This window comes from Delphinapterus leucas, chromosome 1, assembly GCF_059928025.1.
Source record: "Delphinapterus leucas isolate spDelLeu-1000000601 "Yukka" chromosome 1, BTC_Dleu_Yukka2, whole genome shotgun sequence".
In the NCBI taxonomy this organism is placed as follows: domain Eukaryota; kingdom Metazoa; phylum Chordata; class Mammalia; order Artiodactyla; family Monodontidae; genus Delphinapterus; species Delphinapterus leucas.
This window is the reverse complement of record NC_143129.1, coordinates 81,825,109-81,849,625: the sequence shown is the minus strand read 5'-3', so window position 1 is coordinate 81,849,625 and position 24,517 is coordinate 81,825,109. Positions and strand designations below refer to the sequence as shown.

The following is a 24,517-nucleotide window of genomic DNA, read 5'->3' as shown; positions in this document are numbered from 1 at the left end:
GGCACATTGCAGCTATTAACTAGTAACACATTGGTTGAACAAATCTGACTCTATAGCTCCTACTTAGGTGCTTTATGCCACATGTCTTCATATAATTTCTCCTTCCTTTATTTCTAATCTCTCCTTTTCTACTGACATCTTCCCTTCTGCATATACACATGCTCAAATATCTCCCATGATCAAACGAAAAAAAAATTCTAAACTTTCTCTTAATCCTTGCCTGTATTTAGTCAACACTCAATTTCTCTCTTTCCTTCACAGCTAAATTTGTAGAGTCATCTATTCTTGCTGTACCCATTTTTTCCCCCTTCTCAATCACTTCTCAATCATTTTCGTTTTGGCCCCCCATCACTCCATTGAGATTGTTCTCATCCAGGCCACTAATGACCTCCTTGTCACATTCAATGAACAGCTCTTCAGTCTTTATCCTTTGGCCCTCTTTATGGCATTTGGCCCTGTTGACCCTTCCTTCCTTGAAATACTCTCCTCTTTTGGCTCCTGAGTCCCTCTTTCTTTCAACAAAGACTACGGACTTAATAGATACATTTTTTAAATGAATAAATGGCTTCACTTCTATTGATGTGGCCTCTCTTTCTCAGCCTTTCTGACCTCTCCTTAAATGTTGGTGTTTCCTAGGTCATGTCCTTAGCTACCTCTTCTTGAGCTCTAAACTCACTTTTATAATTGCTTATTGGATACTTCCATTTGGATTGTCCATAGGTACTTACCACTTAGTCTAAGGACAGGAAGCTTGTCTCTTATCTTTGTATTCCCAGCACTTAAGTCATAATGCCTGGCATATAGTAAATAGAGGAAGAAATAAATGCACCAAAGATGAAAGCTACCTCCAGCTATGTCAGGCTGAAGTCTTGCTTAACTGCTTCAAATCACACTGAACTTTTTCTTTCTGAACTGATATGGGAGTACTGGTCCTAACCATGGTAAAACCTCAGCTGAGCAGAAACATAGGAATGTTCCATTCTGAGTATTTTTCCAGATAGTTTGATTTTACCAAATTAAGTGCAAAACATTTTCATGTTAACTGTTTCAAATAGGGATTATTCAAAAAGATGTTGTTAATTTCCTGTGGATTATATAGTGGAAAGACCACAACTAGGATTCATTAAGACCCTGACTGACCTTGTAAGATAAACCACTTTATCTCTAAGGCAGAGTCTCTCACCTGTGAGTGGACACTTTACCTGCCTACTTACTTCACAAGATGAAGTAAGATAACGTAGGTGAAATGTTTTGTAAATCTCAAAGTGTTTCACACATTCAAGACATCATTTAACCAGATTTTTGCTTGCTCAGAGGAAGCACTGTGAACTTAATTGTCCAGGTGAACAGTGAGGACCCCAGAGTCTAGAATATATGTAGTTAAGACTGTTTGCTCCTCCTCCACATGGCCAGAAACGCTGCAATTTTCAATTGTCGGCTTTTTTGTTTTCCTTCTCTTCCCTTGTTATTTGTGTTAATTCTCATTGTTATCAGTGTTCTTCCTTCTAAAAGCTCCTCTTTCCTCTTTTAATTTGCTACTAATTATATGCTGTGGGTTCAGAGAAGATTACTAGAAATGGGTATTGATTAAGAGAAAATAAAAGAAAGACTTCCCCATGAGTGAAACAAACGAACATTATTGCATGTGACTGTTATGTTGCTACCATTTCCCCCTTATCTCCTGGTTATTGGATGTGTTTTGAATTTCTTGTTTCAGCAAACATTTATTGAGCACAGTAGTGCCAGGCACTAAAGCATAACCGCTGCCCTTATGGAGTTTACAGCCTAGTAGGGAGGCAGTTAATAAAATCACAAATTACAATGAAGAGTAATTATCATGATAAGGGAGGTATGTCGTTCTACAGGACTATGGAATACAGGGGTGCTGTGTAGTTTAGGGAGTCACGATGGCTTCACAGTCATGATGGCTTCTGATGACTTTCCAGCTGAGGCCTGAAGGATGGGTAGGAATTAACCAGGCAGGGCAGAGGTATCCATGGGAAGAAAGTTCCAGGCAGAGACACAAGAAGTGGGAAAGTCTAGAGTACAGGAAGAGGGAGAAGGAGAGGGAGAGAGAGAAGCCAACCATGATGCATATTGGAGGAGCTGAGAGGATTACAAAACAGCTAGAGCAGAGTATAAGGCAAAGCTGAAGAGGTAAACAGGTAAGGAGCTGGTAGCAGAATTCTGGATTCAGAAGGTATTACTGTATTTGCATCTTCTTGTACATTAATTCCTCTTTTATTATCCAATTAGATTATATATTTCTTTTAAAAAGGACTTTTACTTTTCCTGTGATTTTGGTAGTGCCACCTACTATTGTTCCCTGAATGTGTGATCAGTGAATTAATAGAGCGTATAGGAATAGAATGCTGCCACATTCATTATAAGGTTGAAGTTATTACCTCCTAACCTTGTGAGGTAGTTGTCAGAAAAACCATAGGCTTGGAAATCACACAGGTCCTCAGTCTGCCATTTATTAGCTCTCTAATTTGGGAACAGGTTATCTAACCTCTTTAAGCCTCAGTCTTTTTCATCAGCGAAAAGGAGATAGTGACATTTAGTTCATAGAGGTATCAGAGGATGAAGTGAGATACTTATATAACATCTAGCAGAGTGCACCCAACAAATGCCAGCTCCAGTTCTTTCCTCTTGCTTCCCTCCCCTGAGCTCTCAGTCCATTCTTTTCCATCTGCCCCCACACCTTGCTCCATAAACATTACCTCTCCTTTGCATTTTCTAAGCCTCCCTTTCCACTGGCTCCTTCCTTTCAGCCTACAAATGGCCTCGAACTCCAAGCTAAAAATAGTCCCTCTGTCAATCCAGTTTCCCATTCCCTTAAGCTACCTTTCCATTTCTCTTCATCCCTTTACCACCATACTCCTTAAAGGAGTTGTTAACATTTCCCAAACCAAGTTGTATCAAGGACCCTCAGCTCTGGAACCTGGGCTGAGAGAGGTGGGAATAAGAAAGGAGCCAAGGAGGAGAACCAATGGTTTTGGAGTCACTGGTATGCTGACTGCCTCCACTTCTGAACTTCAATCTTTACTCTTCAACTTTTCACAACCGGACAATGTTCCAATTCTTCCCTTTCTGTTAGAACTTCTTATAAAACCACCAGCTCTCAAGGTCTCTCACTGGTTCTCATACTGTGCTTAAGCAAGCTATACCAGTGATCACTTCCTTTTAAGCATGCCCTTTCCTCAGCTAAAATTTCACTGAAGCCTCTAACCTAGTCCCACTGGGCTAATGATTTCACTCCCCCGATCAAAAACCTTTAATGTCTCCCTACTGTCTACAGCAAAAGTCTGAAGTGTTGAGCAACTCCCTTAAAGCCTTTCATGATCTGGTCTTTTTCCTTCTTCACTTTTTTTCAAACAACCTATGCTCCAGTCATACAGAATAAATCACCACTTCCTGAACATGCCCTGTATTATCATTGTTTGCTCTATGGCTTATGCTTATCTCCATTATCTGGGAAGCAGAAGCATTTCTTCCACACTCTGCCTAGTAAGTAGTTAAATCCATCCTTCTAAGTCCACCTCTTCAGCCCTCCTATCAGAAATAATCTAAATTTCTCTTTACTCTCATAATTCCTTAAACTTCTGTTACAGCTAATGACATCATTTGACTTGTATTACAGTTATGTGTGCTTACATTTATCTCCCTGACCAGGCTGGGAGATAAATGTAAGCACATTTCTTTTTTTCTTTTTTTTTGGCCGTGTGTGCATGCGGGGTGTTAGCTAGCGAGGCATGTGAGATCTTAGTTCCCTGACCAGAACTGAACCTGCACCCTCTGCGTTGGAAGCATGGGGTCTTTTTTTTTGGAAGCGCGGAGTCTTAACCACTGGACTGCCAGCGAAGTCCCTGTAAGATTCTTTCTTTAAAAAAAAAACAAAAACTTCTTTTTATACATTTATTTATTTTTGGCTGCATTGGGTCTTCATTGCTGCACATGGGCTTTCTCTAGTTGTGGCGAGTGGGGGCTACTATTCATTGCGGTGCACTGGCTTCTCATTGCGGTGCACCGGCTTATTGCGGTGGCTTTTCTTGTTGCCGAGCATGGGCTCTAGGCGCTTGGGTTTCAGTAGCTGTGGAACGCGGGCTCAGTAGTTGTGGCTCGTGGGCTTAGTTGCTCCGCGACATGTGGGATCTTCCCGAACCAGGGCTCAAACCCGTGTCCCCTGCATTGGCAGGTGGATTCTTAACCACTGCGCCACCAGGGAAGTCTCTTACCTTCATTCTTTTTTTTTTTTTTTTTTAACATCTTTATTGGAGTATAATTGCTTTACAATGGTGTGTTAGTTTCTGCTTTATAACAAAGTGAATCAGCTATACATATACATATATCCCCATATCTCCTCCCTCTTGCGTCTCCCTCCCACCCTCCCTATCCCACCCCTCTAGGTGATCACAAAGCCCTGAGCTGATCTCCCTGTGCTATGCGCTGCTTCCCACTAGCTATCTATTTTACATTTGGTAGTGTATATATGTCCATGCCACTCTCTCACTTTGTCCCAGCTTACCCTTCCCCCTCCCAGTGTCCTCAAGTCCATTCTCTAGTAGGTCTGTGTCTTTATTCCTGTCCTGCCCCTAGGTTCTTCATGACCATTTTTTTCTTTTTATTTTTTTTTAGATTCCATATATATGTGTTAGCATATGGTATTTGTTTTTCTCTTTCTAACTTACTTCACTCTGTATGACAGACTCTAGGTCCATCCACCCCTCTACAAATAACTCAATTTTGTTTCTTTTTATGGCTGAGTAATATTCCATTGTATATATGTGCCACATCTTCTTTATCTATTCATCTGTCGATGGACACTTAGGTAGCTTCCATGTCCTGGCTATTGTAAATAGAGCTGCAATGAACATTGTGGTAAATGACTCTTTTTGAATTACGGTTTTCTCAGGGTATATGCCCAGGAGTGGGATTGCTGGGTCGTATGGTAGTTCTATTTTTAGTTTTTTAAGGAACCTCCATACTGTCCTCCATAGTGGCTGTATCAATTTACATTCCCACCAACAGTGCAAGAGGGTTCCCTTTTCTCCACACCCTCTCCAGCATTTTTTTCCCCCAGCATTTCTTGTTTGTAGATCTTTTGAGGATGGCCATTCTGACTGGGGTGAGATTAGTATATGTGCTGCCGAAGTGAGCACTACCTTCATTCATAACGTGTTAGCAGCTATAAAGCACAGTGAGAGCGCTGCCTCTAGTGGTTCAATGATGTGCTGACACCTGCTGGTCATATCTAGTTCGGCAGCCCTGACCCCAGCACCTTCGTCTCTCTTAAGTATTAAGGGTGGGGAACCCCCTTACCCAGCCAGACGCTGAAAGCGTATGCTCGTGGTAATGTCTCCCCACAGCACCACCCACCCCTGGACACTCCAGGGACACACTCCGACCTCCTGATCTCTAACTTGCCTCTGGTGTCTCCAGTCTAAGCTCAGTTCAATCTTCACAACTTTCCCCACGGACCCCCCACCCCAGCAATCTGTACTTAACATTTTCCCCATTACCACAGACATATAAGGAGAACAAGATCTCAAGGAACTGGGCAGCAAGGATAGAAAGAGGCAGACAACTTGGGAGCAGGAGATGTACAATTCCTCTTCCTCACCTCAAAGAATCAAGACTATTTCCTATAGAGTGCTATTCCTTTTGACCTTTTATTTCTAGGAGGCTGTCGGGGTCATAGACCTTCTTGGTGACAGTGTGATGAAGGGAGGTTGAGCACAGAGTAGGTAGGCGGGGCTTAGGGGTGGGGCCAGGCCAAAGGGCCTCTCACTTAGGAGCTTCTCCATTCTGTCAGCTCTCCCGGAACATCCAAGGCAAGACTGGCACCCAGGGAGCAGCAGGTGAGGGACCAGGCAATGACAGAAGGGTAGGCTTTAGGGGTGATGGTGGCAGAAGAGTCCTAGCTCTGTCAGCCTGAGCTTTCCATATTGTGAGACTCTCATTTGATAGAATTCTTGAGCCCCCAGTGGGGAGGTCCAGCTCAGTTCTTCCTGGGGACAGGCAGCCTCAGTAAGACATGGTTTGGTTTGGGTGGGGGCAGGGCTGAGGGATGGCGGTGGATAAGGGTATGTGAGAGACTACTGAGAGGTGCAAGGAGATCTTAGGAGACATGGAGGTAGATGTAGGGGCCAGCAGGAGAGCATGGCCAGAGGGCCACAGGGCAGGACTCAGACAAGAGAAAACAGGAGACTGAAACACGGAGAGGGGGAGAGGACAGTGGACAAAACGTGAGATGGCAACGGGGGCAGTGGAGAGCTGGGTAGCAGGAAGACCAAGGAGGAAGGAAGGCTAACATGGAGCAATCTCCTCTTCCGGATGTACAGCGTGGTCCAGAAAGCCCCAGGCAAAGCCGGGAGCAGAGCAAGGTTCCAGATTCCCACTGGACCGATTCAGCTGGGGGAGAACCACCCCTCCTCCCAGTTACCCACCTCCCCTGCTTCTTCAGGCTCCTATTTCGTTTGGGGGAGAGGGCAAGGCTGCTCCTCACTGCGGTCAGAGCCACATCCTGCAGAGCAGGGGAGGGGGAAGTAAGAAGCAAGACAAGCAGAACCACCACAGGCGAAGACCACGGGGAGAGCGCCCTGGATACTTGCAGCTGATGTGCCGCCAGGAGGTCCTCAGCACAGTCCCAGCAGAGGACCTGAGACCTCTAGGGCTGTCTTGAGGTGCTTGTTTTTCATGATTCCTCAGTGTGCTTCAACCTCATTGAGCGCATTCCAAGGGAAGGAGGCTTCTTTGGATTATATGGTTCAAAGCCCGCTTTTATCATTTGCTAATGACTTTAGCCAAGTTGCTTAATTTTTCTTAGTTTCATTTTTCTCGTTGCAAATTGGGGATACCTACCTTACAAAGGGTTGGGAAAACTGAGATAAAGCACTTGGCACATAATAGGTTCTCAATAAATGTTCATTATTATTTTTGTCAGGACTCCCAGGACCCCTATATTTCTCACGTCTTTAAAGGCAGTACAGCACACTAGCTGACATGGGCTTTTGGAGTCAGAAAAACAGTTGTGTTTGACCTTGGGTAAATTATTTAACGTAAGCTTCAGTTTGCTCAGCTGTAAAACAAGGATAGTAATACCTACACCTCACAGATGTACGGTACCCAGGCAGTGTCCAAAAATGGCAGCTGTGAGAACTATCTGCCAGGTAAGCTTTATCTTCTCCACTGTAATAGTAACAGCCTACTTCCCCTGAGGTCTTAACTTGTGGTGCGCTAGCGTCCGGTGTGCCCTCATTCCTCCAGCCAAAGCTATTACTGCTCCTCTGGTTTTAGAGATCATGATTTCCTACAGTACAAAAGGAGAAAAAATGGAAACAAAGCACAGAGGACTGAGGGGGCCCAGGGGGAGAAAGATGACAAATAAAGATGAAGATGAGATAGAAACCAAAGAGACAGAAAGGGGAAAAGCCATTTCTAAGGAAGCCTGTGGCCTTTCTTCTAGTGACGACCACATACCCTCCCATCTAACCCTTCCCTAGGAATCATGGAGTCCTTCAGTTCAAAGAGTCTGGTGCTGCAAGCGGAGAAGAAGCTGCTGAGTAAGATGGCAGGTCGATCTGTGGCTCATCTCTTCGTCGATGAGACGAGCAGCGAGGTGCTAGACGAGCTCTACCGTGTGTCCAAAGAATACACACACAGCAGGCCCCAGGCCCAGCGGGTTATCAAGGACCTGATCAAGGTGGCCGTCAAGGTGGCCGTGCTGCACCGCAGTGGCTGCTTCAGCCCCAGCGAGCTGGCCTTGGCTACCCGCTTTCGCCAGAAGCTGCGGCAGGGCGCCATGACCGCACTCAGCTTCGGCGAGGTGGACTTCACCTTTGAGGCTGCTGTGCTGGCCGGCCTGCTGACCGAGTGCCGGGATGTGCTGCTGGAACTGGTGGAGCGCCACCTCACACCCAAGTCACATGGCCGCATCCGCCACGTGTTTGATCACTTCTCTGACCCAGGCCTGCTCACGGCCCTCTATGGGCCTGACTACACTCAGCACCTTGGCAAGATCTGTGATGGGCTCAGGAAGCTGCTGGATGAGGGGAAGCTCTGAGAACCCTGACCCCGGCCCGTTCCTTCTTGGCAAAATGGCTGACTGAGAAAAAAACAGATAATGGGCTTTCTAACCCGCTCATCTGCACTAATGCTTTTCAACCCTCAGGTTTCAGTCTTTCCCAAGAGTGCCTGTGACTCTGAGACCACCCCGTGCCCAACTGCTGGTGGAGAAGAAGCGATGCTGAGGGTTGAGGCCTCTCTCCTACTCCAGCCCCAAGACAGGAAACAAAACTGCCTGAAAAAGATGAAGCGAAACTTGGATCTCTATTTTCCCCACAAGGGACCTTTCAAACAGGGAAGCCCCCTCCCCTCAGAACCAGGGGAAGAGGGCGTAGCCCATCTCACTCCTCTGGGGACACTAAAGACAGGCGGCGCAGGGAGCCTTTAGAGATATCCTAGACCTTCAGTTCTAGGCGGAGTCTGGACAGATACCAGAGACTCTGCTCCAGAGGGCAGGAAGAAGGGGCTAGGGCAGGGGAGAGTCTCACAGAGGAAATAAAACTATTAAAACATGCACAGGGCTCAATGTTTAATCTCTCCAGCTTCTTGTATCTTATGATCATCACAGAGGAAAGAGGTATATAAACACCACTCATCTCACCTCTCACCATTTCCATACAGGAGACTGAGGCATATTTCCAGCATCACCGGGGTTCCCTTGCCTACTTCTTCTGTTTAAGAAACTCAAAAAAAACTGTACCGCAGATCAGTGCTACAAATTGCAAATAAATATGCAGTAAGGAGCAAGACATAGATCAATAGGCTCTGGTTGGGAGAGGATATAAGAAAAAGACTCCCACAACTGTCCTCCTCTTCAAACTCCACGGCAATTCTTCTTCCATCCCTTAGCCTCACACAGGCTGAACAGAGGAGCAGATTAGAAGGGTGAACTGGTGGCATGGAGAGTTCAGGACCCTACATAGCTGTTTTTTTCTCAGAGCAAGAGTTGTGAAAAAGTTATAGTGACCTGGTTAGTCAAGACTGAGCCCAAATTCTTCCATTTGAGATCGGGGGCGAGGCACAGTCTGCCATTCCCTGCAGCAGTGCTAGATCACTGATTGCCCGTTCTCAATAACATGGCTGGCTAAGAAGGCGGGGAAGGTGGGCCAGGAGTCACTGGCTCACTTACTGTTCCTGGGTTCCCCTCATCCCAGGGCTATAGAAATCCCGTTTTTCAGCTAATAGTGGGAAAGAATAAGATATAGCAAATAAATAATACTTCAATATAGCACCAAATAAATTAGATAACATAGTTGGAGATGGGGAGGAAGTTCGGGGCTGTGAGAGTCCCTGCCTCCCTGCTCTAAGGCCAAGGGATGGTGAAAGGGATGGGAAAGGCAGCAGGGATGTTAAAAGAGCCTTTTGAATCTAAAGGACAACCCTAGATTCAGCCCCAGAACTGAGAAGGGGTTCTATTTCCCATCCCCTACCCTTGCCAATAGAACTGCTCCAGACCAAGGAACTCCTGACGGACAAGTAGGCTCGGAAGATGGCAGGAGTAAGGGAGGTGGGCTGGGAGGCCATGTTCCTGAGCCTCACCTCAGGCTCCTCTCTCCCTCAAGTTGCTCCTTCAACATCTGGCTTCTCTCAATCAGTTCTGGAGACATCAGAGTTTGAAGATTTCATCCTCCTGGTCCCGAAGTGTCCGGGTCCGAGAGGTCCGGGTCAGCGGCACAGGACCTAGGACTGCTCGTTGCTGCATCCGAGGAGAACTCAGGTGAAGACCTGAATCCTCCCCAGGTATCCTGCAGGTGAGGAAAGGGGGAAAGAGCGACAGATCAAGGGAAGAGGCTGAGACTAGGCTGAGCGAAGAAGTACGTGGGAAGCTGTCCTTCTCTAATATACATGAGCTGGTTGCCTTAAGATGGAGTCTCAGTACCCTCTGGATAAATCCTAATCCTAATGCTCCTTCGTGGACCATCAGAGCAGTAAGAACAGTCAACTATTTCACTCCACTGAGAACACAGAACCATTACCCAGTGCCTCTACCCATTCCAGCAGCCATAGGCTCTGCTCATTGTCTTGCGGCCACCTGAGGGAAAGGCTTCACCTTGCTTCTGCTGACACTGGAATTACTTACTTTGTGTCTGGTCAGGTATGGTTGGGGGAACAGAGAGTCTATGGACGGACTTAAAAGGACCCATTCAAACTTCCCTGGTGGCACAGTGGTTGGGAGTCCGCCTGCCAAGGCAGGGGGCACGGGTTCGAGGATCCCACATGCCACGGAGCAACTAAGCCCGTGTGCCAAACTACTGAGCCTATGCTCTAGAGCCCACAAGCCACAACTACTGAGCCCACGTGCCGCAACTACTGAGGCCCATGTGCCTAGAGCCTGTGCTCCGCAACGGGAGAGGCTGCCGCAGTGAGAGGCCTGCGCACCGCAGTGAGAGGCCTGCGCACCGCAGTGAAGAGTGGCCCCTGCTCGCTGCAACTGGAGAGGAGGGCCGCGTGCAGCAATGAAGACCCATTGCAGCCAAAAATAAATAAATAAAATAAAAATAAATTTAAAAAAAAAGAAATAGAAAAAATAGTTTATAAAAAAAAAAGGACCCATTCAAGACTCACCCACTTTCTCCCTTTTTCAGCTTCTGGGCAGCAGCCTTCTTTGACAAGCTGATCTGTGAATCAAGCTTCTTAAGGAAATCAGAGGCAGAGAGGTCGTGAATGGGGGGCTCCTGGCCAGCTGTGGGAAGGACTTCACCATTGGCACGTCCCGAACCTGTCTCTTGTTTCTTCCTCACAGCTGAGTGTGGCCCAACTTCATCCTTACTTGGCTGTACCTCTTCCTCTCCATCCTTCTCTTCCTCAGAATCCAAACCATTGAACAGGTCTCTGGGCTCTGTCAGGATGGGGATGTAGAGGGTTTTCTTCAGGAAGATCGAGTCATTAGTATAAAGGCGGTTTGCACGCTTAATCTGTTCCATCTTTAAAAAAAAGTCACCACAGTTAATGACAGTAATAACAATCCATCTTATATTTGTATAGCACCTCATGCTTTTTAAAGTGATTGTACAAAGTCTTATCTGACCCTATAACAACCAAAACTACAGTGGGCTGATATTATCCCTATTTTATTGATCAGTAGCTTTCATACTTTTTGGTCCTAGGGCCCCTTTACATTTAAAAAAATTATTGAAGAAAAAAGCTTTTACTTATGTTGATCACATCTATCAATATTTAAGGTATTATAAAATTAAAACTGAAAAAATTTAAAAACACTTCCATTACATATTAACATAAATATTTTGATGAAAAATAACTATATTTTCCAAAACAAAAACAACAAACATGTAGCAAGAACAGAGGCACTGTTTTACATTTTTGTAAATCACTTTAATGTCCGACTTAATGGAAGACAACAGGATTCTCATATCTGCCTCTACATGCATCTGCTGCAGTAACACATGTCACGTAGCCTCTGGAAAACAGTACACTCATGAGAATAAAAAAGACAAATAAAGTCTTGTTATTATTACCATGAAAATTGTTTTGACCTTGTGGATCCCTACAGCGTCTTAGGGACCCCTAGGGGGTCCCTTTAACTACTGTTAAAGATGAAGGAACTGAGGTTCAGAGAGGTTAAATTACTTGCCTAGCAAGTTACTGACAGAGATAAAACTAGAATTCTGGGCCTTTTTACTCCTTCCAGGAATGCTTTTCTTATTATATTAATAATTTCACTGATCAAATATTTATTTAGTACTTATTTATTCATCACTGAACATAGTGACTGACATCACCATCTCTATCTACCTGCCTCCCAAGGTAGAAATATCAATGTCATCCTTAACTCATACTTTTCTTTCATGATCCAGACCTAACAGGTCAACAAAAATGCTGTAAAAATCTCTCACATCTGGTCTCATCTTCACATTCATTGCCATTGACTTAGAACAGACTCTTAATATTTCTCATCTGGGTACTGTAACAGTTTTTGTTTTGTTTTCTATAAATGTATTTATTTTTGGCTGTGTTGGGTCTTCGTTGCTGTGCTCAGGCTTTCTCTAGTTGTGGTGAGCGGGAGCTACTCTTCACTGCAGTGTGTGAACTCTTCTCACTATGGTGGCTTCTCTTGTTGCGGAGCATGGGCTCTAGGCACGCGGGCTTCAGTAGTTGCAGCACGCAGGCTCAGTAGTTGTAACTCGTGGGCTCTAGAGCAGCACAGGCTCAGTAGTTGTGGCACACGGGCTTAGCTGCTCTGTGGCACGTGGGATCTTCCTGGACCAGGGCTCGAACCCGTGTCCCCTGCATTGGCAGGTGGATTCTTAACCACTGCACCACCAGGAAAGCCCCAACCCGCTACCTTGCTTATAAACCTTCTATGGCTCCCCATTGGCTCAGAGATAAAATCCAAATTAGCAGGACTTCTCTGGCAGTCCAGTGGTTAGGACTCAGCACTTTCACTCACAGGGCCCGCATTCGATCCCTGGTCGGGGAACTAAGATCTCACAAGCCACGTGGTGCGGCCAAAAAAAATATCCAAATTAGCATTCAAGGGCATTCTCAATCTAGCTCTCATAGGAAGTCCACCCACACCTCCCTTCTTATGCCACTTATACATTTTGCCATCCTGAACTTTTTATTTTTCTTCCAACATTTCATGATCTTTCACCTTTTTGTGTCTTTATCTGCCTGGAATGTTTCTCCACTACTCCCTTCTCTCCCTGGAAAACTTCTCATCAACTATCATTCCCTTTGTGTTATCTTCTTCAGGGCTCCCAATGCATACTGTAAATATTGCTGTAATAATACCTACCCTATTATATTGTTATTCATCTCTTTGCATATTTGTCTTGCCCAAACTGTGAGTCCTTTAAGGGCAGGGTTGGTGACTTGCCGTCTCTGTATGCCTAAGGCACTCTTCAGCATTGCACAAACTTGGCACACAGCAGAGGCTCATTAATGCTTTATGAGTAAATAAACTAGATAATAAAATATAGGAACCACAGACACAGTATGTCAGTATTTTATTATTCGAGGCCAGGCAGCCAGTTTTACTAAAAATTCATCCCATAATGGCACCAGTTTGGGAAATCATAATTCTTATATCTGTCAAATATCAAAGCTGTTTCCACTCTAGGGCAAGACTACTATAATAAAGTTGACTTATAAAATCTTATGCTATAATGAGTTTAAAAATAAAATTGGATTGATCTAACAATAAAAAAAGTTAAAAATGGCTTGCAGTTTTGTACTTTTTCTTCGCCAAGTGCTTTGATGCTATTCATTTTATTTTGCCTAGATAATATCCTAGGTCTCTTTTGTCTCGATAATATCCTAGGTCCTTTTCTGTTGCTTTTATTATTTCCTAGCAGTACCATATAAGGGGACATTGTTCCACTTCCATCGAGCCAAGAGCTAGAAAGGTCATTAGAATCTAGTTAGTTTAATAGAGCAATTCAAAGTGAGGATTTTAGAATGAGACAACCTGGTCTGAATCTTAGCTCTACTAATTAGACTAGTTGTATTTACTCTATGGCAAATTATCTCTCTAAGCTTCAGTCCCTTATCTTTAAAATTTTATTTTTATTGAAGTATAACTGACTTAAAATATTTTATTAGTTTCAGATGTACAACACAGTGATATTCCTTACCTTTAAATGGAAGTAGTTACATCTACCTCATAAAGATTTACAGAGAAATATGAGATAATATATAGCGCTTGGCACATACTAAGTGTTCCTTAAATGACAGGTAAGTAATAACTTAGGTAATTGATTTATCTAAGTTTTGTTTGTTTGTTTGTTTGTTTTGATTTATCTAAGTTTTAAATTTAATACATCTTCCTCATTTTACAAATGATAAGAAACTGAGGCCCCAAACAGGGGAAGTGATTGACTATTCAGTCACTCAGCTAGTAAGCAGCAGAATGAGGCCAGAACCTAAAACTCTTCTTCACTAGACTACAGAGGTTTTCTGTACTCAGAAAGGTACAGGGCTGTAAGAAAACCTCAAAAAAAAAATTGTTGATTCACTAGCAGCACAGTTTCCTTCATTGCATGGCCTCTGAGCCTCTGCTGGGATGAAAGCACTGCTCAGTACTTTCACATCTACTTCCTTTGTTTAGGCCATCCCTCTACTTGAAATGTTCACTTTACTATACTCCCAAATCTCCATGTGTGGAAATCGTAGCCATAATTTCATTCATTCAAAAAACATCTATTAAGCTTTTATGTGCTGGGGACTATGCCAGGCTCTAGAGATATAAAATTGAAAGGAAATAGTTCTGTCCTGTCCCTTAAAGAGAGTACAGGCTACCAGAAATACAAAGATGTAAAAGGTGTAAACCACTGGATTACATAGGTTTATAGAGAGGAGCATAGAGGAAAGAATGTCCAAGTCTTTAAAGGCCCATTGCGATGGCTCCCTTAAAATCTGCACTGATGTCCCCTTCCAAATAAAAATCAGTCTTCTTTCCTGACTTCCCCCTCTTTGTTAACACCTCTACGAACTCACCACATTCTGTCACCTACAATCATTATTTGTGTCCCTGTCCATATCTCACTAGACTGTAAATTACATGAGGGCAGCAACTATACACTTTATTTATGTTTCTGTCTCCCCAGGTGGTTACCACAGTGCTTTAAACATACCAAGCATTAAAATGTTGACTAAATTCAACAGGATATGGAAAAAAAAAAAACCTTTATCAACTTTAAAACAATGTATTTTTACATCTACCAAATACACCCTATGCAGGAGCTGAAATGCTTGGCATAGAGAGTACCTGTTTTGTACCAAGGAGACCACCTTCCAGAAAAGAAGAGGGCAGAGCATTGAGGAGAAAAAAGAACAAGAACAGACAGGCACGTAGGGAACTTAGGACTAAAAACTAGCTCTCCACTGTTTGCTGTAAATGTTTAATCACTCAATTAGTGTTGCTATGTGGTTAACAGTACAAGCTTTGGAGTCAGACAGACCTGTTTGAATTTTCACTTCAACACTTTAGTTATTTGACCTTGGTCAAACTGGTTAACCAATCTAAGTCTCGGTTTCTTCATCTGTAAAAAGGGGACAATAATTGTGTGCTTGACAGGGATGTGAGGATCAAATGGGCTAATAGATGTAAAGTCTTTAGTATAGTGACTGGCATAATAAATAGGAGTTGCTCCCCTCCATTGGGATAGTGGGACAGGATTTGTCCCAACCAGACAGTGCAACACTGAGATGGGAACACAAACCAAAAGACAAAGGTGGACCAGACTTACACCACAATTAATTTATCAAAATTAGTTAATTTAAACACAATTAAGAAAATTTCAGGGGAAGTTGCCTAGAGGGCCACTACCTACTCATGAGAAATAAGTCTCTTCTAAGTGGGTGTCTGCGTCCCAATCCTGTTAGACTCACCGTCACCCCGTATTTGAGTGCTAGTCCAGCCAGGGTGTCTCCGGGCGCCAACTGATGCTCCAGGCGTCTTTCCCTCACCGGGGAGCAGGCAGACTGCACCAGGCTTCCATAAGAACGAGCCCGGCTCCCTTGAAGCAGTCCTGACCCGCCAAGGGGGGCCTGTCTAGAGGGAGAAGCCATCTCCTCACCCTGCGGACAACTGGGGTTGCAACTGCGGGAGGCCTAAGTGACCAATAGTGACGGGCCCGGGGTCTCTAAGACTTAGAGGATTCCTTTCCCCTTCAGTCTTCTGTCCTAAGTCTCCCCGCCTCCCCCGGCACTACGCGACCTCACAGCCCTCGCTTCTCCTCCCTCCAAGCCCCTTTCCCACCAATCTGTACTCCGACTATTCAGTCTCTACCTGAGTCTCTCCTTAGCACCCCTACGACTTTCGATTCCCCACGACAACTCGCGACATTGACCTCTGACCTTTGAATTCTAGACAACCTCCTCAACACTCAGCTCAGTTTGCCCCTAGGTCCGGCAGCCCGACCTCCCGGCCCCTCAACACCCCGACTCCGCCCCGTCCCGGGGTGGGCCGGCTAGGGTCGGGAACAAATCAGGCCCACCCCAGGTGGGCTGTGGCCGCAGGAGAAGCGTGTGATGAAAGCGAGAGTCTACAGCACACTTTCCCCTCAGAGATCCTCAAAGGTACCCTCCACATCAAATTAGTCACACCCTCAAATTCGGGCTCCACATCTAGGTTCTTGTCCCTCCAAACCCTCGAATCTGTCAAGATGCAGGGGCCTGTATCCAGCCCAGCGGCAAGTTCTTTGAAAAAAAGACTTCATTTCCCTAAAGGCTCCGCGCCGGCGGGGTCGCAGGGCACCATAGGAAATGCAGTCCCCATCCGCAGGCAAGGGGCGGGCTTCCGGGATCGCGCAGTGCATGCGTGGAAGAGCGTCCCCGGAAGTAAGGGGGCCAACCGGAAAGAGACAGGAAGGAAGGTAGCAGTCCCACTCTCGCTACGGTGGCCTGAAAGGAGTGTCGAAGGCGGAGCCGTAGAATTGATCATTTCTGGGGCTCACAGTCGTGATGTCTTTCAAGAGGGAAGGGGATGATTGGAGTCAACTCAATGTGCTCAAAGTAAGCGCGAGAGAAGAGCGTCTGGAGCAGCTTCACCTGCCCTCTGAAGGATGTGAAGGAGCTGTTTTGTTGCTGTGACAACAACTGGTGGGGGGTGGTGCGGAGGGAGCCAGACGACTAGAGCTGCTGTTGACCCCTTCTTCGCCCCAGATCTCTGCTCGCCCCATGGTCTTTATTCCCTTTGAGTCCTCGTCCCTATCATTTCACTTTTATCCCGTCCGGACTTCTTCCCCTATCTCCTGCAGAAACGAAGAGTTGGGGATCTGCTGGCTAGTTATATCCCAGAGGATGAGGCGCTGATGCTACGGGATGGACGGTGAGGGCGAGGAGTGGATCAAGCCTAAGGGTTCTGCGGTTAGAGGCTCAATAAACTTTTTTTTTTTTGGCTGCGTTGGGCCTTTGTTGTTACCCACGGGCTTTCTCTAGTTGCGGAGAGCGGGGCTTACTCTTCGTTGCGGTGCGCGGTCTTCTCACTGTGGTGGCTTCTCGTTGCGGAGCACAGACTCTAAGTGCGCGGGCTTCAGTAGTTGTGGCTCGTGGGCTCTAGAGCGCAGGCTCAGTGGTTGTGACGCACGGGCTTAGTTGCTCTGCGGCATGTGGGATCTTCCTGGACTAGGGCTAGAACCCGTGTCCCCTGCATTGGCAGGCGGACTCTCAACCACTGTGCCACCAGGGATGCCTAATAAACTTTTGTTATTAAGGAGGAGAGCGGGAGTATCTAAGATTCTTTAGCTAGGAGTGAGCGACAGGGATGTGGTTGGTGGACATTGGAAGACTTTGGAAAGGAGTGCTAGGATGGGGTGGGACCTATGGCCGAGACTCCACTACTCTGGGGCCAATTATCTTCTTCTTTCCTCCTCCCCAGCTTTGCTTGTGCCATATGTCCCCATCGACCTGTACTGGACACTCTGGCCATGCTAACTGCCCACCGTGCAGGCAAGAAGCATCTGTCCAGTAAGTTTGGGAGAAGACAGAGGATGGAGAATAAACCCTTAAAATCTCTTCAGACCACCCTTGGTGCTCTGCTTTTAATTATCTTCCCCTTCCTCCTCAGGCCTGCAGCTTTTCTATGGCAAGAAGCAGCCAGGAAAGGGCATGGAGCAGAATCCAAGAGAGCAGAATGAACTAAGGAGGGAAGAGACCAAAGTGGAGGTAATCTGAGTGGGGAGGTTGTGTTCCAGGCAGGACTGTGCTGCACACCTTAGGCTTGAAGGGCTTTGGCTTCTTTCTAGCTCTGAAGGCTCTGATTCTGTCTCCCATCTCCATGCCAGGCTCCTCTGTTAACCCGGACTCGACTTATCACCCAGAATGCTCTGCACAGAGCTCCTCACTATAACAGTTGCTGCCGCCGGAAGTACAGGTGTGTGGGGTGGGAAAGCCAGAGATAGGGAGGGACAGGAGATAGATGGCTCTAAAGTGATTGTTTTCCTAATTGTAATCTGAGGAACACTAGTGTTCTGGAGGTGTTAACTTGTATTTCAGGAAAAAGAATCTTGTAATTAAGAAAAAAGTTTGGGAAGTGGTGCTTTGTAATCCTATTTGAAGAATAGTAATATTAGTGTATTTTAAGGGGTCTACAAAGTCTTAAGATAAAAAAAAAACCTTAAAAAAGTTAACTTAGCCTTTCCTAAATTCACTGGATTCCAAAATCCTTTTTATGCACAACGCTTATTAATATCTTGAGGAACACAGTTTTAGGAAGCACTGCTTTAAGGGGTTGGGAGTCACAGGAGATTTGGCCCTTTCCTTTACTGCTTTTACAGACTTTGATTCTTCTCTACCCAGACCAGAAGCCCTTTGTCCCTCTGTCTCTCGTTCCCCTTTGCCACCCCCAGAGGTTGAACCCCAAGGTGGGAAGATCGGTAGAGAACCTGAGCCTGAGGCTGGCTCACAGACCAAGGAGTCAGCAACTGTCTCATCCCCTGCACCTATGAGCCCCACAAGAAGACGGGCCCTGGATCATTACCTCACCCTTCGAAGGTGAGTATGCAGAATCACTTTCCTCAGATTTCCCCTTTTCTCTCTGACCCTCCTTTTTTCAAAGCTTTTCAAGTGTTTTTACTTATCCCCACTAATTTCTTGATAAACTTCCTTTCCTGACCAATTCTCTTTTTTCTGATGTTTCCAGCTCTGGATGGATCCCAGATGGACGAGGTCGATGGGTAAAAGATGAAAATGTTGAGTTTGACTCTGATGAAGAGGAACCCCCTGATCTCCCCTTGGACTGACACCCTCTTTCCCCGTTCAGTTCACAAATAAACTACAGTGGGTGCTGGGAGCCTAACTTTCCTTGAGTCTGGCTCCTTGTTTCAGGATTTCAGAATTGTTCCTTCTCAGCCCAGCCAATTCTTCTCTGCAATGTACACAGCTCCCCATACTTCTAACCCCTCCCCCACCTTCTACCAAAGTCATGCCAAGCGTCAGCTGCATGCAGCCCGGTGCCCTATTAATAAGTCTGTCAGAAGGAGATTTTTGCCCTTCATGTTTTCTGCCTTCTTCTCCACCTCCACTCAAAGTCCTTTCCTCCTTCAAATAACATGGGGGTTGTGGGTAGGCGTTCGGGGGGAGGGGCTGGACATGTCAAGAAACAGGGCCAGGGCTGGCCACCCTGTGAAAGTAGAAGAGACTAAAGGCGTTGGAAGGGTTATGGGGAACACCAAGGGAGGGAGCTCCCCCACCTCCTGCTGGTAACCTGAACCTCCCTGCCTGCTGATCCCCAGAGTATAAATAATCCCCTGATGAACTGGCAGTAACCCTTGGGGGTTAGCGCCAAGATTTCCACCCCAAAGTCGAAGGAAGGAGGCAGGCAGAGCGGACAGAAGGGCTTTTATTTACAAGATGAGGATTTAAGCTTTCAGGGCTCCGAGCTCTAGTTGGTAAAGGGAAGGGTAGTGTTATCTCTTCTTTTGCTGGCGACCTGTAAAGGAAGAAGAGTAAACACAAGTCATTATCCCATCTCTTGCTTCCTGCAAAGGTGCTCTTCTTTCTTGTTCCTTGGCCAGACTCATAAAGAGGTAATGTCTTAGGCCACCAAACATGCCCTTCCCCCCTCACATTAACAAAATAAGAAACAACGCAGCAAATAGAAATACCATTTCCCCCAAACAGGTATTTGTAGCTTCCCTCTGCCTCTCTCCTGGTATATTTGGGCAGAGGTGCTTTTCTGTCTACTTTCGGATCACCTATGGGGTTTGAGCTTCTCATGTGAGTCACTTTGGCAGCACCCCAGGCTGTTAGTCACTAAGTCAGCTTTCAGGAGCATCCACCAGCTTCTGCAGCTACGTGCCCTCTCCCACACACACCACCTCTGCAGCTACTCACGCAGTTCATTGTTCCGGGTCATGGCCTGGGCTGCCCGAGTTCGTGGCCCCTGCTGTGTAAAGTGGTAGCCAAAGCGGACAATGGAGGGGCACTGTTCAAGCACGGTGGCCATCTCCATCTCCACTGCGTCGCCAGGCCACTGGCGCTGGGGGAAGGAGAGATGGAAGCTGTCACCAACCCTGTCTGGCTTGTTCACTGTCCTAGACCACCGACCCTTTGGGAGGTCAAAGAGGCTTGTTTCTCCGGAGTGGGTGATAAGAGGTGCTGCCTTGGCTCCCCTCATAGGGACAAAGAAGAGGAGAGTTCAAACAAGATCAGATGAGATCCTGCCCCAGTGGCTGCCTCTGGGAGGAGGCTCAGTGAGTATTAGCTGACTGCAAAGACCACGAGATAGGAAGGGAATGCTGACCTGGTTGTCTACACGGAGCTCAGTGAGTGTGGCATTCTCCCGAACTGCCTTCAGCACAGCCATGAGCCCTGTGCTGCTAATGAAGTTGGATTCAATGTTCAGGCTCTGGAGGCTACGATTCTCACGCAACATGTCAGCCACCGCCTGGGTAGTAGGAACTTGGGTTAGGGTTAGGGGACAGTTTCACAGATGACTGAGGAGAGAAAGAACAGGAGCAAGAGGGAAACACAGCTCCTGGAGAAGAGTCCTTGAGCTGTGGGTGGGGCTTGAGGGAGGCAGGTGTGGGAGTAGGTAGCAAGGAAAGCAGGGAGATTAAGTGCGCAGTGGAGTTGGCGTGGGTAGGAGGGTTGTGGCTCTTCAGGAAGATGAGCTGAGGATTTCAGAGCAGTGAGTCATAGGACTGAGGGTAGAAGTCTCCAGCAGGGCTCCCCTAAGAGAGCATGATGGGAACAGCACCCCCAGCACAGCCCTTTATGTCAGCCCTGCCAGCGGGGCATGTCAGGGTGCAGGGAGAGGGCTAGGGATGTCAGCTAGCCTTACACTGGCAACGGGGTCACCACTCCTTGTGGCCACCAGACTGAAGCTCCGGACATGGGTATTTGTCTTCATTGCTTCACACAGCTCAGTTAGCATGGGTATCGGGATGTCCTATCAAAGGGGAATAGGAGATGGTGGGCTAGGGGACTCACATATGTCAGCAGAGTTATCCCAGTGTTATTGTTTAGAGGATGGGGGCCAGATACCTGGATATTATTGAGGTTCACCTCCTCCAGCTCCTTGTCATCGCTTCGAACACTCTTCAGTATCTCCTCGATGTTTGTGGGATTTGGGGGCTCATCTGGCACTGGCTTATACTTGTCAGGCTGCACCACACCTGGTGGGTGAGGGCAGGAAGGAAACCCCAACATGTCCCCCACAATCTCCTCCCCATTGGTTCTCATGACTTATGCATCATGTCCTCTCCCTGATTCACCTGTTTCACCTGTTGCTACCTTCGCTCAGACTCTGGGACTGCCTGCCAAGAGCCCTGGGCGCCATGCTCCCAAACACACTTACTGCTAATGCCTTCAGTGTTGCAGATTTCTCCGCTGCAGATAGCATCATAGTATTGCTTGTTGCTCATCAGTGTGTACATGCCCAGAATGGCTGGAGAGAGTAAGCAGAGGGGAGACAGGGAATGAGAGAAATGGACTTGTTCCAGGTCCCCCACCGACCTCATTCTGAATCTGTTGCATTTTTGAAGGCTGACCTCTTCCACTCTCCCTTGGTCCCAGGGGTCCCTTCCATTAAACTGCGTTAAGGCAGTGGTTTTTAAAACATTGAGACAGGGCTAAGGGAAGATCCCTAAGGAGACACTACAGGGTGAGGGAGTCTGTCAGACCCTCCAGTTTTCAGCCAGAATAGTTTTGCTTTATAATCCCCGTAAAATTGCCCTAGAGTTGTTAACTTATTAAATTTAAAGATGAGTGAATACATACATAAACAAGTAAGAAAAATTTAAAACCACTGCCTGAGGCTTTCTCAAAACGTCCACATCCTGGTTCAGGGCCTTCCCCGCTAGCCCCATGCCATGGTTAGGAGCCCCTGCCCCAGATCTTCCCAACTCCTCAACTTCCCACAGCTGCCCACCTGCTATATCACACATCTCAGCATCTGTGGCATGGGCCAGTGCCTCCTCCAGCTCAGGCTCCAGAGTGATCTGCTCCTGGACTGGAATTTCTTTCTTGGGCTGAATATAGGGTTTCCCTGATGGGGAGATGAGGATGGTTCAGGTACAGGTCATTTCTCCTAAGATCCTGGCCTCCAGATTCCTTTCCTTCTCCAGGAGGTGGAATGCTGGGTCACTAGGAGCCACTATAAAGCCTGAGTCCTCTACAAGCTCAGGACTCCTGGGTCCCCTTGATCTCTTCTAAGAGCTGAAGAGTGCAAGCTGGCATGCAGGTGTAGGCAGCTGAGTCCCTGGGCAGCTAGGAGCTGGAAGGTGAGAGGGAAGCTGGAGGGGACATTTGAGAGACAACAATTTGGGTTCTGGGAGGCATGGATGTTAGGGTCTCCATACCCTTCTTCTCGCCTGTGTAGGGAACCAAGTCATCACGCTCTTTGACCTCTAGTGCCTGCTGTTCCAGGTACTGCAAAAGGGCCTCTCGGTCCAGCGGCCCCGTTGGGCTCTTCTTTGTCTGGTCACGTTGTCTTAGTCCAGCTGGCAGGAGCATGTTCTTAGGGATGAGTTTTGGGGAGCAAGTCAGACCTCCCCTCTGACCTGGGGCACCTCCAAGTCTCCCTAAAACATCTCCAGACACCATTCCCCTGACCCGCTTGGGACTCCAGGCCCTGTAGATAGCCCTGGTCTCAGTCACCCAGGGCCCCACACCCTTCCCAAATGCCTGGGGACTGCCCCTGGTACCCTGCGCTAGAGCCCCTACCTCGGGGTCCATCTCCTGTAGCTCGCAGTCCAGCTGCTCTAGCTCCTCAGGGCTCAAGGTCCTTAGGATCTCATCTTCATCTATGTCTCTGTATTTCTCCAGTTCCTTCTGATACGATGACATGATGGCCCCCACCCCCTCCCCACAGTGTGGCACTCACGGAGCCTGGGGTACATGGGGAAAGTGGTTGGACAATGGAAGGATGTACATGGACGCAGTAGGGAGACAAAGAAACAGGTCAGTGGGGCAGAACAATAAACTGCTTGCCTTGGAGGATAGACCTAGTTGGATATGGGAAGATGGGGGAAGGCTAGGTTGTTTAGCTAGGACCAGAGCCTCCTCCTGGCTCCCACAGCTTCCACCCACTCCGGATGGGGATCCCAGGCATCCAGGCTGAATCTGCCTTCCCCAGTGTATATGAAATCCTGGCAGTACCTCTCCCCTATTACCTCGACTGTCCGTGCCTCTTGCCCTAGCACAGCTGCCGGGAGCCCTGCAAGCACAGCTGGCCCCAAGCCCAGTTCCTATTGAAAGGAATGGGGGCAGGCAGAGAGCTTCAGGGATATTCCTCCTCTCGTCCCCATAATCCAGTTTTTCCTAAACTGGCTTAAGAAAGCAAGGAGGATTGCAGCGGGTGGGGGGGGGGGGGGAGACAGTGCTCTGACTCTACCCTCATTTCCTTTTTTATTGTGTCAGATCAAGATTTCACTATGTTTGCTAAAATTCTAAATCCTAAGGCAAAGCAAGGGCTCAGAGGAGCTGGGGGACTTCCAGGTTGGGGGAAGGGTGGTATGGCCTTAGAAGCAGGTACTGAGTTCCCATAATTTGTCCCTGGCTTTGGACAGGAAGGTGACACCAGTCTAATGGGTGGGAAATGCCTTATAAATGGGATAAAGTTTCTCTAAAAACAGTGAGAGGATTAAACTTGCAATATCTTTTACAATGTGAAAAATAAACACAAGCCACACATACACACCATACTGAATATGAAAGATTCAGAAAATGTGTGAGATACTTACACTGACAATGTAAACTACAGTTAAGGGAGAACATAAGACAGTGGCAGAAACATGCTGAGTGACAAGAGGCGCACACTCCATTTCATTCCCAATAGGAGCCACTCTTCTCCTCCCATCTCCCACCAGGCTCTGATCCATAAGGCCCCTGCCTTCCCCACCTACCAGTCCTGGTGGCCACCTCCGTTCTCACCTCCCCTTCTGTAGGTTGGTCTGTCTGTTCTACTGGAGCACTGTCCTGGCAGCAGGAGAAGCCCAGCGACGGGGGAGAGGGTGGGGGAACAGTGAGCTCAGCATTTTATTATTTTAGCTCTGGCCAGGTGGGGGGTAGTGGGAGATCACATATACACAGCCCCCATAACCTGCCCAGCCCTGAGAGCCTCTAGTGGCCACTAAGAGCCATGGCACCTCCTCCTCTTCATACAAGCCCGAGTCCTAGAAACAAGTTCTATGAGAATCACACAGTTCCTACTTATTTGGTGCCTGCTATATTCAAAGCAGTGACTATACAGAGATATAAAGGTCAGTATAAGGATTTTGTTTTGGTGTCTAATTTTAAGGTGTTTATAAACTGTTGGAGGGATGAATATTTTACAATTCAAAAAGGGCAACTCTGGGAATTCCCTGGCAGTCCAACGGTTAGGACTCGGCGCTTTCACTGCTGAAGGCTCAGGGTCAATCCCTGGTCAGGGAACTAAGATCCTGCAAGCCACGCAGCACAGCCAAAAAATAAAAATAACCCTTAAAAAAATAAATAAGTAAAAAGGGCAACTCATAATAAATGCTATTAAATATAAAGGCCCATA

At 46.9% G+C, this 24,517-nt stretch overlaps 4 protein-coding genes across 6 annotated transcripts; 2 read left to right on the top strand and 2 right to left on the bottom strand.

Annotated features, from left to right (window-relative positions):
• The first annotated feature begins 5,764 nt into the window (after window positions 1-5,764).
• On the top strand, window positions 5,765-8,581 carry TIPE2 (TNF alpha induced protein 8 like 2). Of its 2 annotated transcripts, none has more exons than XM_022564189.3 (2): window positions 5,765-5,861; window positions 7,506-8,581. In XM_022564189.3, the coding sequence occupies exon 2, from the start codon at window positions 7,511-7,513 to the stop codon at window positions 8,063-8,065; it is 555 nt and encodes a 184-aa protein (XP_022419897.1). In that variant the 5' UTR covers window positions 5,765-5,861; window positions 7,506-7,510; the 3' UTR covers window positions 8,066-8,581. The 2 variants fall into 2 exon arrangements, with proteins under 2 accessions (XP_022419897.1, XP_022419896.1); XM_022564188.3 differs by lacking the exon at window positions 5,765-5,861 and adding an exon at window positions 5,892-6,686.
• On the bottom strand, window positions 8,580-16,193 carry LYSMD1 (LysM domain containing 1). The gene is made up of 3 exons (XM_022564186.3): window positions 15,418-16,193; window positions 10,633-10,991; window positions 8,580-9,812 (listed from the first exon to the last, which is right to left on the bottom strand). Exons 1-3 carry the CDS (start codon window positions 15,595-15,597, stop codon window positions 9,674-9,676), a joined length of 678 nt encoding a protein of 225 aa, XP_022419894.1. The 5' UTR covers window positions 15,598-16,193; the 3' UTR covers window positions 8,580-9,673.
• Window positions 16,194-16,398: 205 nt separating this feature from the next.
• Window positions 16,399-19,017, top strand: SCNM1 (sodium channel modifier 1). The gene is made up of 7 exons (XM_022564185.3): window positions 16,399-16,542; window positions 16,788-16,858; window positions 17,408-17,496; window positions 17,597-17,694; window positions 17,814-17,902; window positions 18,328-18,522; window positions 18,671-19,017. The coding sequence occupies exons 1-7, from the start codon at window positions 16,492-16,494 to the stop codon at window positions 18,768-18,770; spliced, it is 693 nt and encodes a 230-aa protein (XP_022419893.1). The 5' UTR covers window positions 16,399-16,491; the 3' UTR covers window positions 18,771-19,017.
• On the bottom strand, window positions 18,472-24,465 carry TMOD4 (tropomodulin 4). Of its 2 annotated transcripts, XM_022564184.2 has the most exons (9): window positions 22,696-24,465; window positions 22,332-22,488; window positions 21,902-22,018; window positions 21,329-21,418; window positions 21,016-21,146; window positions 20,813-20,920; window positions 20,273-20,416; window positions 19,864-20,008; window positions 18,472-19,459 (listed from the first exon to the last, which is right to left on the bottom strand). In XM_022564184.2, the coding sequence occupies exons 1-9, from the start codon at window positions 22,816-22,818 to the stop codon at window positions 19,437-19,439; spliced, it is 1,038 nt and encodes a 345-aa protein (XP_022419892.1). In that variant the 5' UTR covers window positions 22,819-24,465; the 3' UTR covers window positions 18,472-19,436. The 2 variants fall into 2 exon arrangements, with proteins under 2 accessions (XP_022419892.1, XP_089771930.1); XM_089915804.1 differs by having other exon boundaries at window positions 22,332-24,465.
• Between the last annotated feature and the right edge of the window lie 52 nt (window positions 24,466-24,517).